This window comes from Schistocerca piceifrons, chromosome 3 (genome assembly GCF_021461385.2).
Source record: "Schistocerca piceifrons isolate TAMUIC-IGC-003096 chromosome 3, iqSchPice1.1, whole genome shotgun sequence".
In the NCBI taxonomy this organism is placed as follows: Eukaryota; Metazoa; Arthropoda; class Insecta; order Orthoptera; family Acrididae; genus Schistocerca; species Schistocerca piceifrons.
The window spans coordinates 209,581,374-209,603,595 of NC_060140.1; the positions used below are offsets into that span (position 1 = coordinate 209,581,374).

Sequence of the window (22,222 nt, forward strand, 5' to 3'; positions counted from 1 at the left end):
CTGAAAAGAGAGATTGCAATGGATAATTAATTAAATAAAAATACATGCATACAAATTCATGAACTGTAGTGACTAAAGGGAATGTCAAACAGATAAATGCTTCAACTGATTGTGTGGGTATTGAAACTCAATCTTTTTTGTTGACTATACTAGCAGCTCATAGGAACTCATTACGTAAAGTGATTGCAACTGACACAAAATTGCACTTTACTTAATGTAATTTACTAAGCTACGACAAGATCATGCTAAGACAACTTCATGTGGCACTCATTGTCTTTCTGTTGCAGTTGTCATTCCAGCCAGAGTCAGGTTTTTTTGTGTAGAATGTGGCACATGGAATGTGCATGGATATGGTGAGTTTTCAAATGACCAGGTTTTGAGTTCCTTCTTGCATGTGATTTTCATGCTATAGATGCTTCAAAATGGCAGTTGCCAAATACACTATGCCTACACCCTGTGAAAAAAGTTTGTTAAAGACATTGGAACATTCTCTTATTATGACTTAAAATTCAACAGGAAAAACTCCAGGTTTACATGGCAAAATGAGTCAACAGCGTTCAATAAACCATGAAAAAATATTCGCTCATCCAAAAAATAATGAAAATTGATTCTGCCATACACTCATGGATCCCCCACAATATAGGAAGTATATAATTACCAAAGGAAGATATGTTATCAGAGATATTTAAGTCTGTAATCAACAAATGTGGCACTTATTGGAGATAACATTCATCCACAGTAACATTCAGTATGTCAATAAAGGGTCTGGTGTCATTACATGGGTATATACACTCCTGGAAATGGAAAAAAGAACACATTGACACCGGTGTGTCAGACCCACCATACTTGCTCCGGACACTGCGAGAGGGCTGTACAAGCAATGATCACACGCACGGCACAGCGGACACACCAGGAACCGCGGTGTTGGCCATCGAATGGCGCTAGCTGCGCAGCATTTGTGCACCGCCGCCGTCAGTGTCAGCCAGTTTGCCGTGGCATACGGAGCTTCATCGCAGTCTTTAACACTGGTAGCTTGCTGCAACAGCGTGGACGTGAAACGTATGTGCAGTTGACGGACTTTGAGCGAGGGCGTATAGTGGGCATGCGGGAGGCCGGGTGGACGTACCGCCGAATTGCTCAACACGTGGGGCGTGAGGTCTCCACAGTACATCGATGTTGTCGCCAGTGGTCGGCGGAAGGTGCACGTGCCCGTCGACCTGGGACCGGACCGCAGCGACGCACGGATGCACGCCAAGACCGTAGGATCCTACGCAGTGCCGTAGGGGACCGCACCGCCACTTCCCAGCAAATTAGGGACACTGTTGCTCCTGGGGTATCGGCGAGGACCATTCGCAACCGTCTCCATGAAGCTGGGCTACGGTCCCGCACACCGTTAGGCCGTCTTCCACTCATGCCCCAACATCGTGCAGCCCGCCTCCAGTGGTGTCGCGACAGGCGTGAATGGAGGGATGAATGGAGACGTGTCGTCTTCAGCGATGAGAGTCGCTTCTGCCTTGGTGCCAATGATGGTCGTATGCGTGTTTGGCGCTGTGCAGGTGAGCGCCACAATCAGGACTGCATACGACCGAGGCACACAGGGCCAACACCCGGCATCATGGTGTGGGGAGCGATCTCCTACACTGGCCGTACACCACTGGTGATCGTCGAGGGGACACTGAATAGTGCACGGTACATCCAAACCGTCATCGAACCCATCGTTCTACCATTCCTAGACCGGCAAGGGAACTTGCTGTTCCAACAGGACAATGCACGTCCGCATATATCCCGTGCCACCCAACGTGCTCTAGAAGGTGTAAGTCAACTACCCTGGCCAGCAAGATCTCCGGATCTGTCCCCCATTGAGCATGTTTGGGACTGGATGAAGCGTTGTCTCACGCGGTCTGCACGTCCAGCACGAACGCTAGTCCATCTGAGGCGCCAGGTGGAAATGGCATGGCAAGCCGTTCCACAGGACTACATCCAGCATCTCTACGATCGTCTCCATGGGAGAAAAGCAGCCTGCATTGCTGCGAAAGGTGGATATACACTGTACTAGTGCCGACATAGTGCATGCTCTGTTGCCTGTGTCTATGTGCCTGTGGTTCTGTCAGTGTGATCATGTGATGTATCTGACCCCAGGAATGTGTCAATAAAGTTTCCCCTTCCTGGGACAATGAATTCACAGTGTACTTATTTCAATTTCCAGGAGTGTAGAATTCACAATGGCTTCACATAACATGGATTGGCCCATCAAGCAAGGTTTTCAGTAACAAATTGCAACAGTGTATGGTGGCAGTGTTAGGTCTGTAATCCTTCATCCTAGAGAGATTAAAGTGTGTATTATCAGGGCTGGCAATGGACTAGACTGGTTTCCTTGACACATAGACAGTGCAGATACAGAAACTGACTCTTTATTCACCTGAAGTACTGGTAGTGAGTGTTATCAACAGAAGATTTCAAGTTGATTCCATATTACTCGACTTTGAGAAGACTTTTGAAGTCATTCATCATAAGTGGTTTCTGATAAAACTGTTCACCTATCTTATCTTATAATCTTCTTCGGTATGTGACTGGATCCATGATTTTCTGTCATAAATGTCGCAGTAATTGACAGGAAATCATTTACTGTAACCAAACTTACAGTAATGTACAAAATGTTATCGTGTAAGACTTCATGTAAATGGTATGGAGAGGTGGGCTACAAAGTGCCACAGCAACTGTCATCATAGGAAAGCTGGACAGCAGCAGAAATAATAAGCAAACAAACTAACACAACAAAAAGCAGATTTACTTAGCTTGTATTTCTCCAAGTGTACGAAGACTCATTACAAATAATGCAGCAAGAGGTAGAGTCCAGCTTATAATAATAACCTCAAGGATGAGGCTGTCTGAACAAATGCATTAACTAGGGTGCCGGAGCTGCAATGATGCAGGATCTGCATAGTGTCACCCAGCAAAGTATCTCGTCAGTGGGCTGTCTGGCTGCTGTCAGCAATCCTATATGGGGTGGTGGTTCAGTGGGTGTGCTCTGTTGGGTCCATCAGAACCCATATGACCTCTCTCGGCATCTGACAGAAACTTGCAGTTGCGTTGCCAACTTTGACAACCATGGTGTGGTATTGATGTGTGATACCACAAATATTATATGTGCTCTGCTGTTCTTAATCTATATAAAAAGTTTAGAAGACTATCTGGCCAGCCTACTTAGATTGTTTGTGGAAGATCATTTATCATCTAGTAATGTCAATAGTAGATCAAAACAAATTATAAAATTATTTAGACAAGATACCTGATGACACAAAAATTGGTAACTTCACACACACACACACACACACACACACACACACACACACACACACACACACACGCACACACACACACACACACACACACACACACACACACACACACAGACACACACTTAGGATGGGATCCTTACCAGAGAGGACATCAAAGAAGTTCAAAGAAGGGCAGCTACGCTCACTTTATATTACAACAAAATAGGGGTCAGAGTTGCAATGAAATGATAACTGAGTTGGAGTGACAATCATTGAAACAAAGGCATACCTCTTTGCAGGGAGATCTTTTAATAGAAATGCAGTCACCAGCTTTCTCCTCCAAATGCCAAAATAAAGAAATAACTATCATTATAAAATAAGAGTAATCAGCATTTGGCACAATGTGCTGTTACTTAAAATTATCTTATTACATTTGTAGCTTTGGTTTGTTCCACTGATAGATAGAAGGAAGGTGGTTATGGCATACATTTTAATTAAAAGAAACCGGTAGAAAATCAGTTGTTCATCCTAGTCAAATTGCAGTTACATTTAAAAAGAATCATACAATATTATAGTATCAAAACAATAAAAACTAAGAAATAAAATCTGAAGATGTATAGAAGGAAGGTGGTTATGGCATACATTTTAATTAAAAGAAACCGGTAGAAAATTTTGGCGTACAATTTTGTTAATGGCAACACTGGGATAGCATATCTGAGATATCCCAGTGTTGCCATTAACAAAATTGTACGCCAAAATTTTCTACTGGTTTCTTTTAATTAAAATGTATGCCATAACCACCTTCCTTCCATACATCTTCAGATTTTATTTCTTAGTTTTTATTGTTTTGATACTATAATATTGTATGATTCTTTTTAAATGTAACTGCAATTTGACTAGGATGAACAACTGATTTTTTAATAGGCTGTTATAGTTTGACTGTCATGTGGTGCTGCATTGTTGTTTTCAACACAGAAATTTGGTTGTTCATTGTCACTATTTATTTTACAGATGTGGCATACTATTAGCTACGGTAATGAGTTTCAAAGGACTCATGGTTAATGTTGTTTGTCTTTAATGGAATGACTGATGACCACGATACTATGAGTGTAATGTGTAACTGGTCAAAATTTTACATGGTTCCCTTTAGCATAATAAAATGACCTTACTCCCTTCCCATTCATGTATTTTAAAATTATATTTCTGATATGTGATTATTTCGGCTGTTATATACAACTGTCTATATACAATATTTATATGTGTCAGCTTGTAATTTTGTTGTGCCATGTAACAGTGCTTTTCATGTTGTGTCACTTCACGCGCTTGGGATGTAACAGCTGTGGCTTTATTACAATGTGATTGTTTCATTATATAAAAAATTATATAATATCACAGACACACAAATATATATAGCTTTTTATTGGCCAACTGTGAGTAGGAGTCACACGCTGAAGATTCCATATGAATTTCATTGTGAATAGACACTGAAGAGCCAAAGAACCTGGTGCACCTGGCTAATATCATGTAGGGCCCCTGTGAGCATGCAGAAGTGCCGCAAGAAGACGTGGCATGGATTTGACTGATGTCTGAAGTAGTGCTGGTGGGAATTGACACCATGAATCCTGCAGGGCTGTTCTTACATCCATAAGAGTATGAGGGGTTGAGATCCTCTTCTGAACAGCATGTTGCGAGGCATCCCAGCTGTCTTCAATAATCTTCATGTCTGGGGAGTTTGGTGGCCAGAAGAAGTATTGAAACTCGAAAAGTGTTTTTGGAGCGACTTTTTAGCAATACTGGACGTGTGGGGTGGAATTGCCCAAGTCCGTCGGAATGCACCATGAGCGGATACAGGTGATCAGATAGTATGCCTATGTGTGTGTCACCTGTCAGAGTTGTATATAAACGTATCAGGGGTCCATATCACTCCAACTCCACACGCCCCATACCATTACAGAGCCTCCACCAGCTTGAACAGCTGATATGCATGGTTCATGGATTCACGAGGTTGTCTTCATACCGATACATATACATCTACTCGATACAATTTGAAACAAGACTCATCCAACCAGGCAACATGGTTCCAGTCATCAACAGTCCAATGTTGGTGTCCATGGGCCCAGGTGAGGCGTAAAGCTTTGTGTTTTGCAGTCATGAAGGGCACATGAGTGGGCCTCCGGCCCCGAAAGCCCATATCGATGACATTCCCAAGTCTGTCGGAATGTACAATGGATATGAATGGATGCAGATGATCAGACAGGATGCTTACGTACATGTCACCTGTTAGAGTCGTATCTAGACATATCAGGGGTCACATATGATTCCAACTGCATACACCCCACACCACTGCAGAGCCTCCACCAACATGAACAATCCCTTGCTGGCATGCAGGGTCCATGGATTCTTGAGGTTGTCTCCACACCCGTACACGTCCATGCGCTCGATACAATTTGAAACGAGACTCGTCCGACCAGGCAACATGGTTCCAGTCATCAACAGTCCAATGTCGGTGTTGATGGGACCAGGCGAGGCGTGAAGATTTGTGTCGTACAGTCATGAAGGGTACACGAGAGGGCCTTCGGGTCCAAAAGCCGATATCGATGATGTTTCTTTAAATGGTTCGCACGCCGACACTTGTTGATAGCTCAGCATTGATATCTGCAGCAATTTGCGGAAGGGTTACAATTCTGTCACTTTGAACGATCCTCAGCAGTCGTCGTTGCTCCTGTTCTTGCAGGATCTTTTTCCGGCCGCAGCAATGTCGGAGATTTTATGTTTTACCGGATTCCTGATATTCGCGGTACACACTAGAAATGGTCATACGGGAAAATCCCCACTTCATCGTTACCTCGGAGAAGCTCTGTCGCATCGCTCGTGCGCCGACTATAACACCACGTTCAAACTCACGTAAATGCTATCAATAGCACGCCATTGTAGCAGCAGTAACCGATCTAACAACTGCGCCAAACACTTGTTGTCTTATATAGACATTGCCAACCGCAGCGCCGTATTCTACCTGTTTACATATCTCTGAACTTGAATACGCATTCCTATATCAGTTTCGTTGTCCGCCCTCGGTAGCTGAATGGTCAGCGTGACGAATTGTCAATCCTCTGGGCCAGGGTTCGATTCCCGGGTGGGTCGGGGAATTTTCTCCACCCAGGGACTGGGTGTTGTGCTGTCCTCATTATCCTATCATCCTCATTGACAGCAGGTCGCCGAAGTGGCGTCAGATTGAAAGACCGGCACCCGACGAACGGCCTGCCTGACGGGGGGGCCTAGCCATACGATTAAATAAATAAAATCAGTTTCTTGGGCGCTTTTATGTATTAACGGCACGGGAGCATGGTCTACTGCATGACTAGACCGACAGGCATTCTACCGACAACTGCCGAGTATGACGCACAATCGGTATGTAATCTGAACATACAATCGGTATAGTTCATATAAGATCTTACACCTTCGGTTCTGCCACAGTTATTCATTTATTTATTAAAATCAACGTTTTCTGCCATTGCTAAATTATTGAAAGGAAGTAGTGTTGATCCGTAGAGTGGCAAAAGGCAAGATTTATCAGCAAATATTTATTAATAACAATTACTTGATTGGTGCCAGAACAAATGTTCTTTCCTAAGTACAACTATCTCTTTGCTATGGTCACGACCGATTTCTGGTGCGGCACACAACCCAATGGTTCTTAAAGCGCCAGATGGCCAACCGCTTCTGCTAGTCAGGGTGGGAAATTATGCTTGCTTCTTACTCGATAGGTATTGCAGAGCTGATATCATTCACTTCACGTATGTGAAACAGGAAAACAGGAAATAAAGTAAAATGCGCTATCTGCGAAAAAAGGGTTACATTAGAACTTCTTGCCCAAAGCGATACAACATGGAAGTGTTAGCTGCTTACATGTGCGTGAGGTGATGAGCATGAGGAGAGCCACCAGGTACATGGTCTGCGCTCCCAAGCCCAGGTAGTCGCCGACGAAGGGCGACACGAAGCGGAAGATGATGTCGGTGATGCCGATTATGGACATGAAGGTGGCTGTCTGCTGCTTGTCGAAGCCGTAGCCCTCCATGATGAGCGGCGTGAAGAGCGAGAAGTTGAGCTCGGCGAGGATGGCTAGCGACATGCCCACCATGAGCACAACGTAGGTGGGGTCGCGCAGCAGGTCCAGGTCGAAGAAGCGCACCACCGCCTGCATCCAGCGCCGCATCCTCCCCGAGCACGTCGTTCTGGGAACAGCCCGAGTGGGAACTGCAGCGCATCCTGCAAAGTTTCTACTACAAACGGCACATGTGCACGGTGATCCTAGTGCACGGTGATCCTAAAGTATTCTCTGATTGTTGTTGTTGTTCTGGTCTTCAGTCCTGAGACTGGTTTGATGCAGCTCTCCATGCTACTCTATCCTGTGCAAGCTTCTTCATCTCCCAGTACCTGCTGCAACCTACATCCTTCTGAATCTGCTTGGTGTATTCATCTCTTGATCTCCCTCTACGATTTTTACCCTCCACGCTGCCCTCCAATACTAAGTTGGTGATCCATTGATGCCTCAGAACATGTCCTACCAACCGATCCCTTCTTCTTGTCAAGTTGTGCCACAAACTTCTCTTCTCCCCAATCCTATTCAATACCTCCTCATTAGTTATGTGATCTACCCATCTAATCTTCAGCATTCTTCTGTAGCACCACATTTCGAAAGCTTCAATTCTCTTCTTGTCCAAACTATTTATCGTCCATGTTTCACTTCCATACATGGCTACACCCCATACAAATACTTTCAGAAACGTCTTCCTGACACTCAAATCTATACTCGATGTTGACAAATTTCTCTTCTTCAGAAACGCTTTCCTTGCCATTGACAGTCTGCATTTTATATCCTCTCTAATTCGACCATCATCAGTTATTTTGATCCCCAAATAGCAAAACTCCTTTACTACTTTAAGTGTCTCATTTCCTAATCTAATTCCCTCAGCATCACCCGACTTAATTCGACTACATTCCATTATTCTCGTTTTGCTTTTATTGATGTTCATCTTATAACAGCCTTTCAAGACACTGTCCATTCCGTTCAACTGCTCTTCCAAGTCCTTTGCTGTCTTTGACAAAATTACAATGTCATCGGCGAACCTCAAAGTTTTTATTTCTTCTCCATGGATTTTAATACCTACTCCGAATTTTTCTTTTGTTTCCTTCACTGCTTGCTCAATATACAGATTGATCGTCAGATTCTCTCATTACAAACATTTATTTCTGCGACTACGCTACATACAGATATGCAGTTGCAAGACGCATTTTTTTCTTCGAAAAACTGCCTCGAAAATTCAGGTGCGTCTGATACTCGACATTAATATAAAAATGTCCAGTGTTTGATTTAAAATTCCCACCAGTCTTAAAAATGATCGTATTCGGGAAACCTATCGCTGTCTGGCAACATTGGATTCAAATGGTAGCAGCAGTGCGCCGATGCGACGAACATGAATTGTGGGGATTCCCGGGCTTGCTGACACTGTCTGCCTCCCGTCCGGTCACCCCCGATCCAGAACACTGTAGTCCACGACGCGTCATTGCAGTCTACGTTGCCAGTGAACCTGAAGCGAAAGTGATTTGTGTTATCAGCAACAGTACAATATTTTTGTTGGTAGCTAGTTTCGTAATGGACAAAATAAATGGTATTCATATGATGCGGCCTTTAAGTTGAAAGTAACAGCATATGCAGAAGAACATGGAAACAGAGTACACTACTGCCCATTAAAACTGCTACACCAATAAGAAATGCAGGTGATAAACGGTTATTGATTGGACCAATATATTATATTAGAACTGACACGTGATTACATTTTCACGCAATTTGCGTGCATAGATCCTGAGAAATCAGTACCCAGAACAACCACCTCTGGCCATAATAACGGCCTTAATACGCCTGGGCGTTGTGTCAAGCAGAGCTTGGATGGCGTGTACAGGTACAGCTGCATATGCACCTTCAACACGATACCACAGTTCATGAAGAGTAGTGACTGGCGTATTGTGATGAGCCAGTTGCTCGGCCACCATTGACCAGACGTTTTCAATTGGTGAGAGATCTGGAGAATGTGACGGCCAGGGCGGCAGCCGAACATTTTCTGTATCCAGAAAGGCCCGTGCAGGACCTGCAACATGCGATCGTGCATAATCATGCTGAAATGTAGGGTTTCGTAGGGATCTAACGAAATGTAACGTACACTGTTCAAAGTGCCGTCAATGCGAACAAGAGGTGACCTAGACGTATAATCAATGGCACCCCATACCATCACGCCGGGTGATACGCCAGTATGGTGATGATGAATACACGCTTCCAATGTGCGTTTACCGCGATGTCGCCAAACACAGCTGCGACCATCATGATGCTGTAAACAGAATCTGGATTCATCCGAAAAAATAACGTTTTCCCATTCGTGCACCCGGGTTCGTCGTTGACTGCACCATCGCAGGCGCTCCTGTCTGAGTACACTACTGGCCATTAAAATTGCTACACCAAGAAGAAATGCAGATGATAAACGGGTTTTCATTGGACAAACATATTATACTAGAACTGACATGTGATTACATTTCGACGCAATTTGAGTTCATAGATCCTGAGAAATCAGTACCCAGAACAACCACCTCTGACCGTAATAACGGCCTTGATACGCCTGGGCATAGAGTCAGACAGAGCTTGGATGGCGTGTACAGGTACAGCTGCTCATGCAGCTTCAACACCATACCACAATTCATCAAGAGTAGTGAGTGGCGTATCGTGACGAGCCAGTTGCTCGGCCACCATTGACCAGACGTTTTCAGTTTGTGAGAGATCTGGAGATTGCGCTGGCCAGGGCAGCAGACGAACATTTTCTGTATCCAAGAAGGCCCGTACAGGAGCTGCTACATATGGTCGTGCATTATCCTGCTGAAATGTAGGGTTTCGCATGGATCGAATGAAGGGTAGAGCCACGGGTCGTAACACATCTGAAATGTAACGTCCACTGTTCTGAGTGCCGTCATTGCGAACAAGAGGTGACAGAGGCGTGTAACCAATGGCACCCCATACCATCATGCCGGGTGATACGCCAGTATGGCGATGACGAATACACGCTTCCAATGTGCGTTTACCGCGATGTCGCCAAACACAGCTGCGACCATCATGATGCTGTAAACAGAATCTGGATTCACCGAAAAAATAACGTTTTCCCATTCGTGCACCCGGGTTCGTCGTTGACTGCACCATCGCAGGCGCTCCTGTCTGAGTACACTACTGGCCATTAAAATTGCTACACCAAGAAGAAATGCAGATGATAAACGGGTTTTCATTGGACAAACATATTATACTAGAACTGACATGTGATTACATTTCGACGCAATTTGAGTTCATAGATCCTGAGAAATCAGTACCCAGAACAACCACCTCTGACCGTAATAACGGCCTTGATACGCCTGGGCATAGAGTCAGACAGAGCTTGGATGGCGTGTACAGGTACAGCTGCTCATGCAGCTTCAACACCATACCACAATTCATCAAGAGTAGTGAGTGGCGTATCGTGACGAGCCAGTTGCTCGGCCACCATTGACCAGACGTTTTCAGTTTGTGAGAGATCTGGAGATTGCGCTGGCCAGGGCAGCAGACGAACATTTTCTGTATCCAAGAAGGCCCGTACAGGAGCTGCTACATATGGTCGTGCATTATCCTGCTGAAATGTAGGGTTTCGCATGGATCGAATGAAGGGTAGAGCCACGGGTCGTAACACATCTGAAATGTAACGTCCACTGTTCTGAGTGCCGTCATTGCGAACAAGAGGTGACAGAGGCGTGTAACCAATGGCACCCCATACCATCATGCCGGGTGATACGCCAGTATGGCGATGACGAATACACGCTCCCAATGTGTGTTCACCGCGATGTCGCCAAACACGGATGCGACTATCATGATGCTGTAAACAGAACCCGGATCATTCCGAAAAAATGACGTTTTGCCATTCGTGCAACCAGGTTCGTCGTTGAGTACACCATCGCAGGCGCTCCTGTCTGTGATGCAGCGTCAAGGATAACAGCAGCTATGGTCTCCGAGATGATAGTTCATGCTGCTGCAAACGTCGTCGAACTGTTCGTGGAGATGGTTGTTGTCTTGCAAACGTCCCCATCTGTTGACTCAGGGACCGAGACGTGGCTGCACGATCCGTTACAGCTATGCGGATAAGACGCCTGTCATCTCGACTGCTAGTGATCCGAGGCCATTGGGATCCAGCACGGCGTTCCGTATTATCGTCCTGATCCCACCGATTCCATATTGTGCTAACAGTCATTGGATCTCGACCAACGCGAGCAGCTATGTCGCGATACGATAAACAGCAATCGCGATAGGCTACAATCCGACCTTTATCAAAGTCGGAAACGTGATGGTACGCATTTATCCTCCTTACACGAGGTATCACAACAACGTTTCACCAGGTAACGCCGGTCAACTGCTGTTTGTGTATGAGAAATCGGTTGGAAACTTGCCTCATGTCAGCACGTTGTGGGTGTCGCCACCGGCGCCAACCTTGTGGGAATGCTCTGAAAAGCTAATCATTTGCATATTACAGCATCTTCTTCCTGTCGGTTAAATTTCGCGTCCGTAGCACGTCATCTTCGTGGTGTAGCAATTTTAATGGCCAGTTGTGTAGATGAGCGGAATTTCGGCGTTCCGCCAAAAGAAGAAAACCAATCGCGATTGCCGGGCAGGTAAAGAACAACTGAAAAAAAATGGGAAGACTAAATGTGAAACTAGAGGACTGAATGCAAAATGGCCAAAACTAGAAGATGACATATTGAAATGGACTCAAGGACGCTGTCAAAATGGCATTGGAATCAATACAAAAATGATTCAAATACACGCTTGGAAGCTAGCATTACAATGGGACTTAAGAGACTTTAAGGGTAGAGTTGGTTGGTGCTACAGGTTTATGAAACGTCACTTTGCATGCGAAACAGAACCAAAATATGTCAGAATATTCCACTAGAATTTGAAGAGAAAATATTATCTTGCCATGGCTTTATTAATCAACATCGAAAGAAAACCAGTGTTGAACTAAGCCAAATCGCGAATATGGACGAAATTCCTCTAACGTTTGATGTGCCGAGTAACAAAACTCTTACCATGAAAGATGCTAAAACTGCAACCATAAAAGCAAGTGGGCGTGAAAAAATACACTGCACTGTTATCCTTTCATGTTATGCTGATGGTACTAAGCTTAACCCAATGACCATTTTCAAGCGCAAAACAATACCAAAATTTCCTAAAATACCGCCAGGTGTTGTTCACGTGCATCACGAGGGTTAGATGGAGGACAGATTAACAGTGTGGGTGAGAAGGAAAGGTACTTTATTGAAGGAGAGTTCTCTTCTTGTCCTAGATCAGTTGAGCAATCATTTGCAAAATTCTGTTAAAGAGAAATTGATGCAGGAAAATACAGAGCTTGCTGTTATTCGGGGAGGACTTACTTCACAATTGCAACCTCTTGATGTCTCGGGAAATACACCATGTAAAGTGTATGAGAAACGAATGTAACAAACGGTTGATGGATGAAACCCAGCATGAATTCACGCTGAAGGGAGCTTTAAAACGACCTGCAGTCAAACAAGTGTGTTAGTGGATAAAACAGCCGCGGTCTGGAGTGAGAGAACACATTGTTGTCAAATCTTTCAAGAAGTGCGTCAGTGAAAACCGAATTTTAAGTTGACAAAACAGAATAGCTCGAAAAATAAGCTTCACACGAAAAAATATGTAGAATCCAAAGTTGATTATTTTCGAGGGGGACATTTGCTGGTGCAAAAATTAGCCCGCCAACCCAGCCGCCTGGGGATGGGGCGAAGGCAACTTTAAAATTTCAAATGGGAACCCCCCATTTTTTATTTACTGCAGAGTCAGAGAGTCAGATCCTACATAATAGGCACGTACATTTTGTCTTAAACATTTGTTTTGATTCTTGATAGTTGGCACTATAGTTCAAGAAAATCTATGTTCTCATTTTTGCGTGGAAAAAATAAAAAGTAGGATGCTTGGTTAGTTAGTTAGCTAGTCAGATGATCTGTTTGACAATTAAAAGTTGTGTAGCCTGATAACCACGAAACAAACAAAACTTATCTGAATCTTCAGAAAAAATTAATACAGTATTTGGGTCAACATTTGTAAAACTCTAATTCCTCTCTCTCAAACCCCACCCTATGGGACGATAGGGAGAATTTTAGTTTTAGCCAATCAAAATTTAAGAAGTAAGTAAGTATTTTTTAATTTATCTGTAACCATTTTCCACGCAAAAATGAGAACATGGATTTTTTTGAATTACAGCGCCAACTACCAAGAATCAAAACACATTTTTAAGACTAAATGTACGTAGTTTTTTTCATGTAGAATCTGATTCTGCAATAAAAATGGGGATTCCCATTTAAAATTTTAAAGTTGCCTCCCGCTGGGGTGGCGGGCTAATATTAGCACCAGCAGATGTCTCCCTCGAAAAGATTATCAGCTTTGGATTCTCCACATTTTTTCGAGTGGAGCTCATTTTTCGAGTTATTCTTGTTTGTCAACTTAAAAATTACACCCTGTATATGAAGAGGACAGCGATGACGACGAAGAGGAAGAAGAAGAAGAAGAAAGTTCAGAATACGGTTTTCAGGGATTTTTAAAGGACAGTTCGATTTTATAAATTAAGATTTTTTTTAGTTTGGCAGAGGAAGAAGAAGAAGAAGAAAGTTCAGAATACGGTTTTCAGGGATTTTTAAAGGACAGTTCGATTTTATAAATTAAGATTTTTTTTAGTTTGGCATCCCAGTCTAATAATAAAAAAGGCAAAAATGTTATTTTTTTAAAAAAATTGCTTAAAAATTAAGGTGCGTCTGATAGTTTCTAGCGTATTAGTCCGTAAAATTCAGCAGTTTAATTCAAACAGGCTTTTTATGGACTGGACATTCTTTAACATGTCGATTTGGTTTGTTGCAAATGGTAGCTCAACTCGCGAAGTTTTTACGGCTACACTTCTACATTCCTCTGACAGTACCTGATTCTCTCTCTCTCTCTTGTTATAGGCAGCGTAGTTTAGTTCACAAGTTCACAGTATCGTCTATGAAAGAGAAAGCGCAGTATGTTTTGTGGTTTCATGAAACATGGACGCCCATTACAGTTCAGCGATAGTTCTGAAGTGGTTATGGTTCAGATGCGCCAGAGGTGAAGAAGAACGTCAAAGGATGACGTGAAAAGTTTAAAGAGAGTGACAGTGTTGTGACAAGGCAAGAAGCGGTACGCTTGAAGTGAGTGACAACATTGTCGTTATTGTAAGTACAGCATTTCAATGCTGTCTGTGGAAATCGATGAAACACGCTACCTCAGCTCATTGTGGTGAGGATACTAAGCAACTGAATGAGTGTCCATGCATACAAAGTGCAACATCTGCAAGCTTAGCAGCGAGATGAAAGGCCCAGACGTGATGAGTTTGCTAGCGACATGTTCGACGGACTTGATGCAGACAGTTACTACCTTCATAAACTTTCTTTTTCCGATAAAGCGACTTTTCACATCTCCAGGGAACTAAACATGCCAATTTCCGGATCTAGGGGCTGAAGAATCCACATATTGTGATACAGCAGATAAGGGATAGCTTGAAGGTTAATGAGCAATGTGGATTAACGCACAACATAGTTATTGTACCATTCTTCCTCACTGGGCCTACCATTACGACAACAGTTTACCTGGACATGTTCGAACTTTACGTTGCACCTTAATTACAGGAACTTCAACTGTTTCAACAAGATGGTGCACCACCACATTGGGGGTTATTTGTTCGCCAGTTCTTGGACGAAAACTTACAAGCAGCGTTGCCAACCATACAACCTGGTTCGCACATGTACGATAATTTAAGATGGTGCACGAACATGCCATCCCCCTTCGGATCGCACGTCTGTTATACTATCTTTTGAAACGCTTCTTATTGTTGAGATTTCATCTTTTTTATTATTTTAATTTCTGCGGTTTCTTTAATTTTTGACATTCCACAAATACAGTTTTCAACAGTCTACATGCTAGTCTGTCCAGCAGCGGGATTCCCAAATTTCATTACACGGCAGCCGCATAGGTCACATTAGATTATTCCCCGAGACGAATCCCTGTAGAAATCACCGTATTGACTGCTTTGCATCCTGCGCGGTGCTCTTACGTAAACGAAAACGATTACGGTTAACTTGCTGGCTCAGACAAGGATAGTGAGCGATTTATAACGTATTACGTACTGAAAAATTGTGTCAATGGAAACAGAAGACAGTGACAGTGGTCCTAGAAGTCCCAAAAAAGTGTACAGTTTACGTGTTTAAATGCAAGAAGCGAAAATAAAAATATAGGAAAGTCTGGAAAACTAATACTAAATTTAAAGGTTGGTTTTACGTTGATGAACCTAACTCAGAAAGGACTAGGTGTAGAATCTGTAACGTAACTTTTATGTCTGAATTGGAATGCGTTGAAAAACATTCTGAATAATGTCAAAAAAGTGAAGGTGGTGTCATCTAAAAGCCAGACAATTTTGAATACATTTGTGAAATCAGCTACAACTGATACGTCTTTAAATAATCAGCCTCACCTTCCTGAAATTAAGTCGGCAGGATTCGTGGCAAAACATGATCTTCGTTTCAATGTTGTAGATCACCAGGGTGACGTAGTTCAAAGTTGCTTTCCTGATTCTAAAATCGCCAACGTTATATATTTGCGACGCACTTGCGTCGCACTAAATCTTCACAGATCGTGAAGGACGTGATAGGAGAGACCCATAAGAACGGACATGCACAAAAACTGCGACACACAAAATTGAGTGCTTTTACTGATGAGTTAACAGACGTAGAATATGTTAAAACATTGTGTATCGTAGTTAGACATTTTGATAAAGACACAAATAAAATTGAGAGTGAATTTTGGAATATTTGTGAAACTTTTAAGCAAGCTGAATACTATAAGACAACGAAGGTGCAACAAATAAAAACCTTTATTCTAACCTAATGCTTTCATTTTCTGACAATCTTTCTGGAAACAACATTACAGGACTTGCTTCTGATGGTTGTAATTCTATGATGGGGTCAAGAAACTCTGTTGCTACTCAATTAACTGAAAAATATCCCGGACTAATTATTCTCAAATATAACGGGTGATCAAAAAGTCAGTATAAATTTGAAAACTGAATAAATCACGGAATAATGTAGATAGAGAGGTACAAATTGACACACGTGCTTGGAATGACATGGGGTTTTATTAGAACCAAAAAAAAAATACAAAAGTTCAAAAAATGTCCGACAGATGGCGCTTCATCTGATCAGAATATCAATAATTAGCATAAAAAAGTAAGACAAAGCAAAGATGATGTTCTTTACAGAAAATGCTCAATATGTCCACCATCATTCCTGAACAAAAGCTGTAGTCGAGGAATAATGTTGTGAACAGCACTGTAAAGCATGTCCGGACTTATGGTGAGGCATTGGCGTCGGATCTTGTCTTTCAGCATCGCTAGAGGTGTCGGTCGATAACGATACATTTGCGACTTCAGGTAACCCCAAAGCCAATAATCGCACGGACTGTGGTCTGGGGACCTGGGAGGCCAAGCATGACGAAAGTAGCAGCTGAGCACACGATCATCACCAAATGACGCGCGCAAGAGAACTTTCACGCGTCTAGCAATATGAGGTGTTTTTTTTCTTTTTTTTTTTTGGTTCTGATAAAACCCATGTCATTCCAAGCATGTGTGTCAATTTTTACCTCTCTATCTACATTATTCCGTGGTTTATTAAGTTTTCAAATTTATACTGACTTTTTGATCACCCGGTATATGTTACTGACTTCACATATGTGCCAGTGAAGCTTGTCAATGTCTTCCTAGACGTTGTGAAGTCCTAGCTAGGAACGTTCATAACCATTTTAAAGCTAGCGCTAAGAGAAAGGCGCAACTGCATGAAATTCAAAAGTTTTTGGGTATCAAAATTCACAATTGTTGCTTCCACCACAGACAAGATGGCTATCCTTGCGGGCCGCTGTAGTGAACATTTCAGAACAATGGAATGCATTGCGTTTTTATTTTGATTCTAAATACGTAGAGGAGAGGCTGGTTGCGGCGGAAAAAATTCCCCGGACCCTGAATAATAATTTTTTAAATGTATCTTTTATTTTTGGCCTTTATTTTGTCGAAATTCACAGATTTAAATAAGTATTCCCAGAGTGGTAAAGTTGTTATTACTGACTTACATCAAAAGATGGTAGAAGGGTACAAGGAAATGTTGATCTGCTACATGGACCGGCAGTAGGTCGTAACCAATAAACTGGTTGCAATAACTCCAACAACAGGTCAAAGTTTGTTACTGACAATCTAGTGTATTTAGGAGTTGAAGTTCTGAAGGCAATTCAGAAACCAGAAATATTTAATGAACGGTTTACCATAAAAGACTTTTATCGCATATGTAGGGATTTCATGCAGACGGGATATTCAGAACTGAAAAAGAGATATAAATTTGATGATGTTTTATTGCCATTGCTTGCAGTTTGACGCCTACAGCGCTCTTTCAAACAAGGAAAGAGAAAAAAAACTCCCTTTCTTATATCTCTTACGCCAAAATTGCCAAGAATAGTCTCTCTAGATGATGACAAGCGTCTACAACAACTCTATGATGACTGGAGGAAACTTCCTATCGTAAAAATAGAAGAAGATATTAACAACTGTAGAGATGTGGACGTATTTTGGGGGAACATACTCATCATAAAAACTTTATTTGTTTGCACTTTAATGTTTATCCCTTCCACATTCAAATGCTGACTGCGAAAAAGTTTTTAGAAAGAAGAGTGTTATAAAAGTTAAAATAGGAATACGTTCGATACTTCCACAGTGAATGAATGTTTGCTTGATAGCCAGTGTGTGAGGAACAGGCGCCCGCGCAAAACTTTTGTTCCTGCTGAAAATACACTTAGTAGTATGGAAAAAAACTCAGTTATATTCACGGCCATGCAGATCCAGTTCTTCTGTTCCTACCCTCCAGATGATGTTGATGCGTTCCGCTTTTAAGTCGTCTTCCAAGGTACGCAAATAACAAAACAGTATTTTAATATAATTTTTTGAATCAAATTTAATTTTTAAAAATTATTTCCTAATAGAAAAATTTAAGATCAATAGCATTAAAATGTGGAGAAGTTAACGTGAAATAATGGGACTCGTCTATTTTTATGTGGAACGAGTTTATAAGCCCAGGCCAAGGCCGGCCCAGAGTTCATCTCAATGCACTGCAACAATCATACTAGCGCTCTAATTTCATTATTCTAGACGACAAGCTTGTAAGCGAGAAAAAGTTTGGAAAAGGATTGAAATTATGCTTAAAGTTCGTCAGAAGTCGCTAAGGGCTTTCATTATAAAATATCGGATGATTGTAGGATAGGCAATTTGACCTTCATTTTAAGCAGAAGCGCGTTTTTGACTCATGTCATTATTTCTGACGTCATATCGCCTGAGATATTTGCTGTCCAGTGATATTACGTTGCAGTTGCATCAGTCATATATGTAGATACTGTATGCTAAATGTGTTGCGAATGGGATTAATAGTAAAGATGTGATAAATTAAAACGTTACTCCTGCTGAAGTTTTACTGCGCACTAATGTAAGCTGAATATAGTTTCTGACACGTCAAAGTGTCTGTCACGTCCTAACCTCCTGAGCTATGTGTTGTACAGTGATATAATTTTAAAGGTGCATTCAGTAATGTATGTAGATACTGTCTACAAAGTGTGTTGCGAATAGCATCAGTTGTAAAGAAGTAAAAAATCAAAACGTAATGGCAGAAGTTGAAGTATGACCACGGGAACAGCGAAAATGTAGTAAGCAATAAACTTTTTTCTTCCATCGTTTTGTGGGGGCTGTCAGCGAGAAATAAGTTTCGTAAAGGTTTGAAGCTATACGTGAAGTTTGTTGGAAGTCGCTAAGTGTTATCATTTCCGTGTAACGGATGAACAAATTTGCAATATTTGAGCGCCATCAGCTTCAAGACAAATACTTATTGTCTAATTGTAATACACTCCTGGAAATGGAAAAAAGAACACATTGACACCGGTGTGTCAGACCCACCATACTTGCTCCGGACACTGCGAGAGGGCTGTACAAGCAATGATCACACACACGGCACAGCGGACACACCAGGAACCGCGGTGTTGGCCGTCGAATGGCGCTAGCTGCGCAGCATTTGTGCACCGCCGCCGTCAGTGTCAGCCAGTTTGCCGTGGCATACGGAGCTCCATCGCAGTCTTTAACACTGGTAGCATGCCGCGACAGCGTGGACGTGAACCGTATGTGCAGTTGACGGACTTTGAGCGAGGGCGTATAGTGGGCATGCGGGAGGCCGGGTGGACGTACCGCCGAATTGCTCAACACGTGGGGCGTGAGGTCTCCACAGTACATCGATGTTGTCGCCAGTGGTCGGCGGAAGGTGCACATGCCCGTCGACCTGGGACCGGACCGCAGCGACGCACGGATGCACGCCAAGACCGTAGGATCCTACGCAGTGCCGTAGGGGACCGCACCGCCACTTCCCAGCAAATTAGGGACACTGTTGCTCCTGGGGTTTCGGCGAGGACCATTCGCAACCGTCTCCATGAAGCTGGGCTACGGTCCCGCACACCGTTAGGCCGTCTTCCGCTCACGCCCCAACATCGTGCAGCCCGCCTCCAGTGGTGTCGCGACAGGCGTGAATGGAGGGACGAATGGAGACGTGTCGTCTTCAGCGATGAGAGTCGCTTCTGCCTTGGTGCCAATGATGGTCGTATGCGTGTTTGGCGCCGTGCAGGTGAGCGCCACAATCAGGACTGCATACGACCGAGGCACACAGGGCCAACACCCGGCATCATGGTGTGGGGAGCGATCTCCTACACTGGCCGTATACCACTGGTGATCGTCGAGGGGACACTGAATAGTGCACGGTACATCCAAACCGTCATCGAACCCATCGTTCTACCATTCCTAGACCGGCAAGGGAACTTGCTGTTCCAACAGGACAATGCACGTCCGCATGTGTCCCGTGCCACCCAACGTGCTCTAGAAGGTGTAAGTCAACTACCCTGGCCAGCAAGATCTCCGGATCTGTCCCCCATTGAGCATGTTTGGGACTGGATGAAGCGTCGTCTCACGCGGTCTGCACGTCCAGCACGAACGCTGGTCCAACTGAGGCGCCAGGTGGAAATGGCATGGCAAGCCGTTCCACAGGACTACATCCAGCATCTCTACGGTCGTCTCCATGGGAGAATAGCAGCCTGCATTGCTGCGAAAGGTGGATATACACTGTACTAGTGCCGACATTGTGCATGCTCTGTTGCCTGTGTCTATGTGCCTGTGGTTCTGTCAGTGTGATCATGTGATGTATCTGACCCCAGGAATGTGTCAATAAAGTTTCCCCTTCCTGGGACAATGAATTCACGATGTTCTTATTTCAATTTCCAGGAGTGTAGTTATCGTGTTAAACTCGACTTACTCTTAGTGAATAGATAATGACATCCAAAAACGGATTTTATATCGTAGGTCGTACATTTGTACGATCCCTCAACGAAATGTACGATAGTTTAGATGCAATTATGCGATCCTGTAACGGTGAAAAGTTGGCAACGCTGCTTCTCAGATAGATGGATCAGTAGAGATAGTTCAGCTTCATTGCCACCGTAATTACCAAAAACAATCCCTCTTGACTTCGTTAAGGGTTTATGTTGCCGGTATGGGTAAGGTGTTCAGTTTACCAGTTTCTGTAGTGCAAATTCTTACAGCACGGATACGAGATGCTGCAGAAACGATGACACAAGACGTATTGACAAAGACACGGGGAGAAACTGCGTATCGGTTAGACGCTCTACAGACAACAAACAGAACACATCTACATCTACATCTACATTTATACTCCACAAGCCACCCAACGGTGTGTGGCGGAGGGCACTTTATGTGCCACTGTCATCACCTCCCTTTCCTGTTGCAGTCGCGTATGGTTCGCGGGAAGAACGACTGTCTGAAAGTCTCCGTGCGCGCTATAATCTCTCTAATTTTACATTCGTGATCTCCTCGGGAGGTATAAGTAGGGGGAAGCAATATATTCGATACCTCATCCAGAAACGCACTCTCTCGAAACCTGGCGAGCAAGCTACACCGCGATGCAGAGCGCCTCTCTTGCAGAGTCTGCCACTTGAGTTTGTTAAACATCTCCGTAACGCTATCACGGTTACCAAATAACCCTGTGACGAAACGCGCCGCTCTTTTTTGGATCCTCTCTATCTCCTCCGTCAACCCAATCTGGTACGGATCCCATACTCATGAGCAATACTCAAGTATAGGTCGAACGAGTGTTTTGTAAGCCACCTCCTTTGTTGATGGACTACATTTTCTAAGGACTCTCCCAATGAATCTCAACCTGGTACCCGCCTTACCAACAATTAATTTTATATGATCATTCCACTTCAAATCGTTCCGCACGCATACTCCCAGATATTTTACAGAACTAACTGCTACCAGTGTTTGTTCCGCTATCATATAATCATACAATAAAGGATCCTTCTTTCTATGTATTCGCAATACATGATATTTGTCTATGTTAAGGGTCAATTGCCACTCCCTGCGCCAAGTGCCTATCCGCTGCAGATCTTCCTGCATTTCGCTACAATTTTCTAATGCTGAAACTTCTCTGTATACTACAGCATCATCCGCGAAAAGCCGCATGGAACTTCCGACACTATCTACTATGTCACATGTTACATGTTAGAGCATGTTCATAAAAGTTGTTACGAGTAAAGCTGCCAGCTGTAACAAACCGCATAACTGTACCTAGCATTTATCCTTAGAAATACATTCTTGTCATCAAAGAAAGACATTATGCTCACCCAACATTCCGATGTCCGGTACCGTACTTCTAGACTGTTC

General features: G+C 43.3%; 1 protein-coding gene across 3 annotated transcripts in view; it reads right to left on the reverse strand.

Annotated features, from left to right (window-relative positions):
- LOC124789309 overlaps positions 1–22,222 on the reverse strand; it is a 271,600-nt gene that overhangs the window by 10,743 nt on the left and 238,635 nt on the right. For all 3 annotated transcript variants that reach the window (XM_047256623.1, XM_047256621.1, XM_047256622.1), the window contains exon 9: positions 7,185–7,510. In XM_047256623.1, the coding sequence (XP_047112579.1) occupies positions 7,185–7,510 (326 nt within the window). The remainder of the gene's footprint in view (positions 1–7,184; positions 7,511–22,222) is intronic.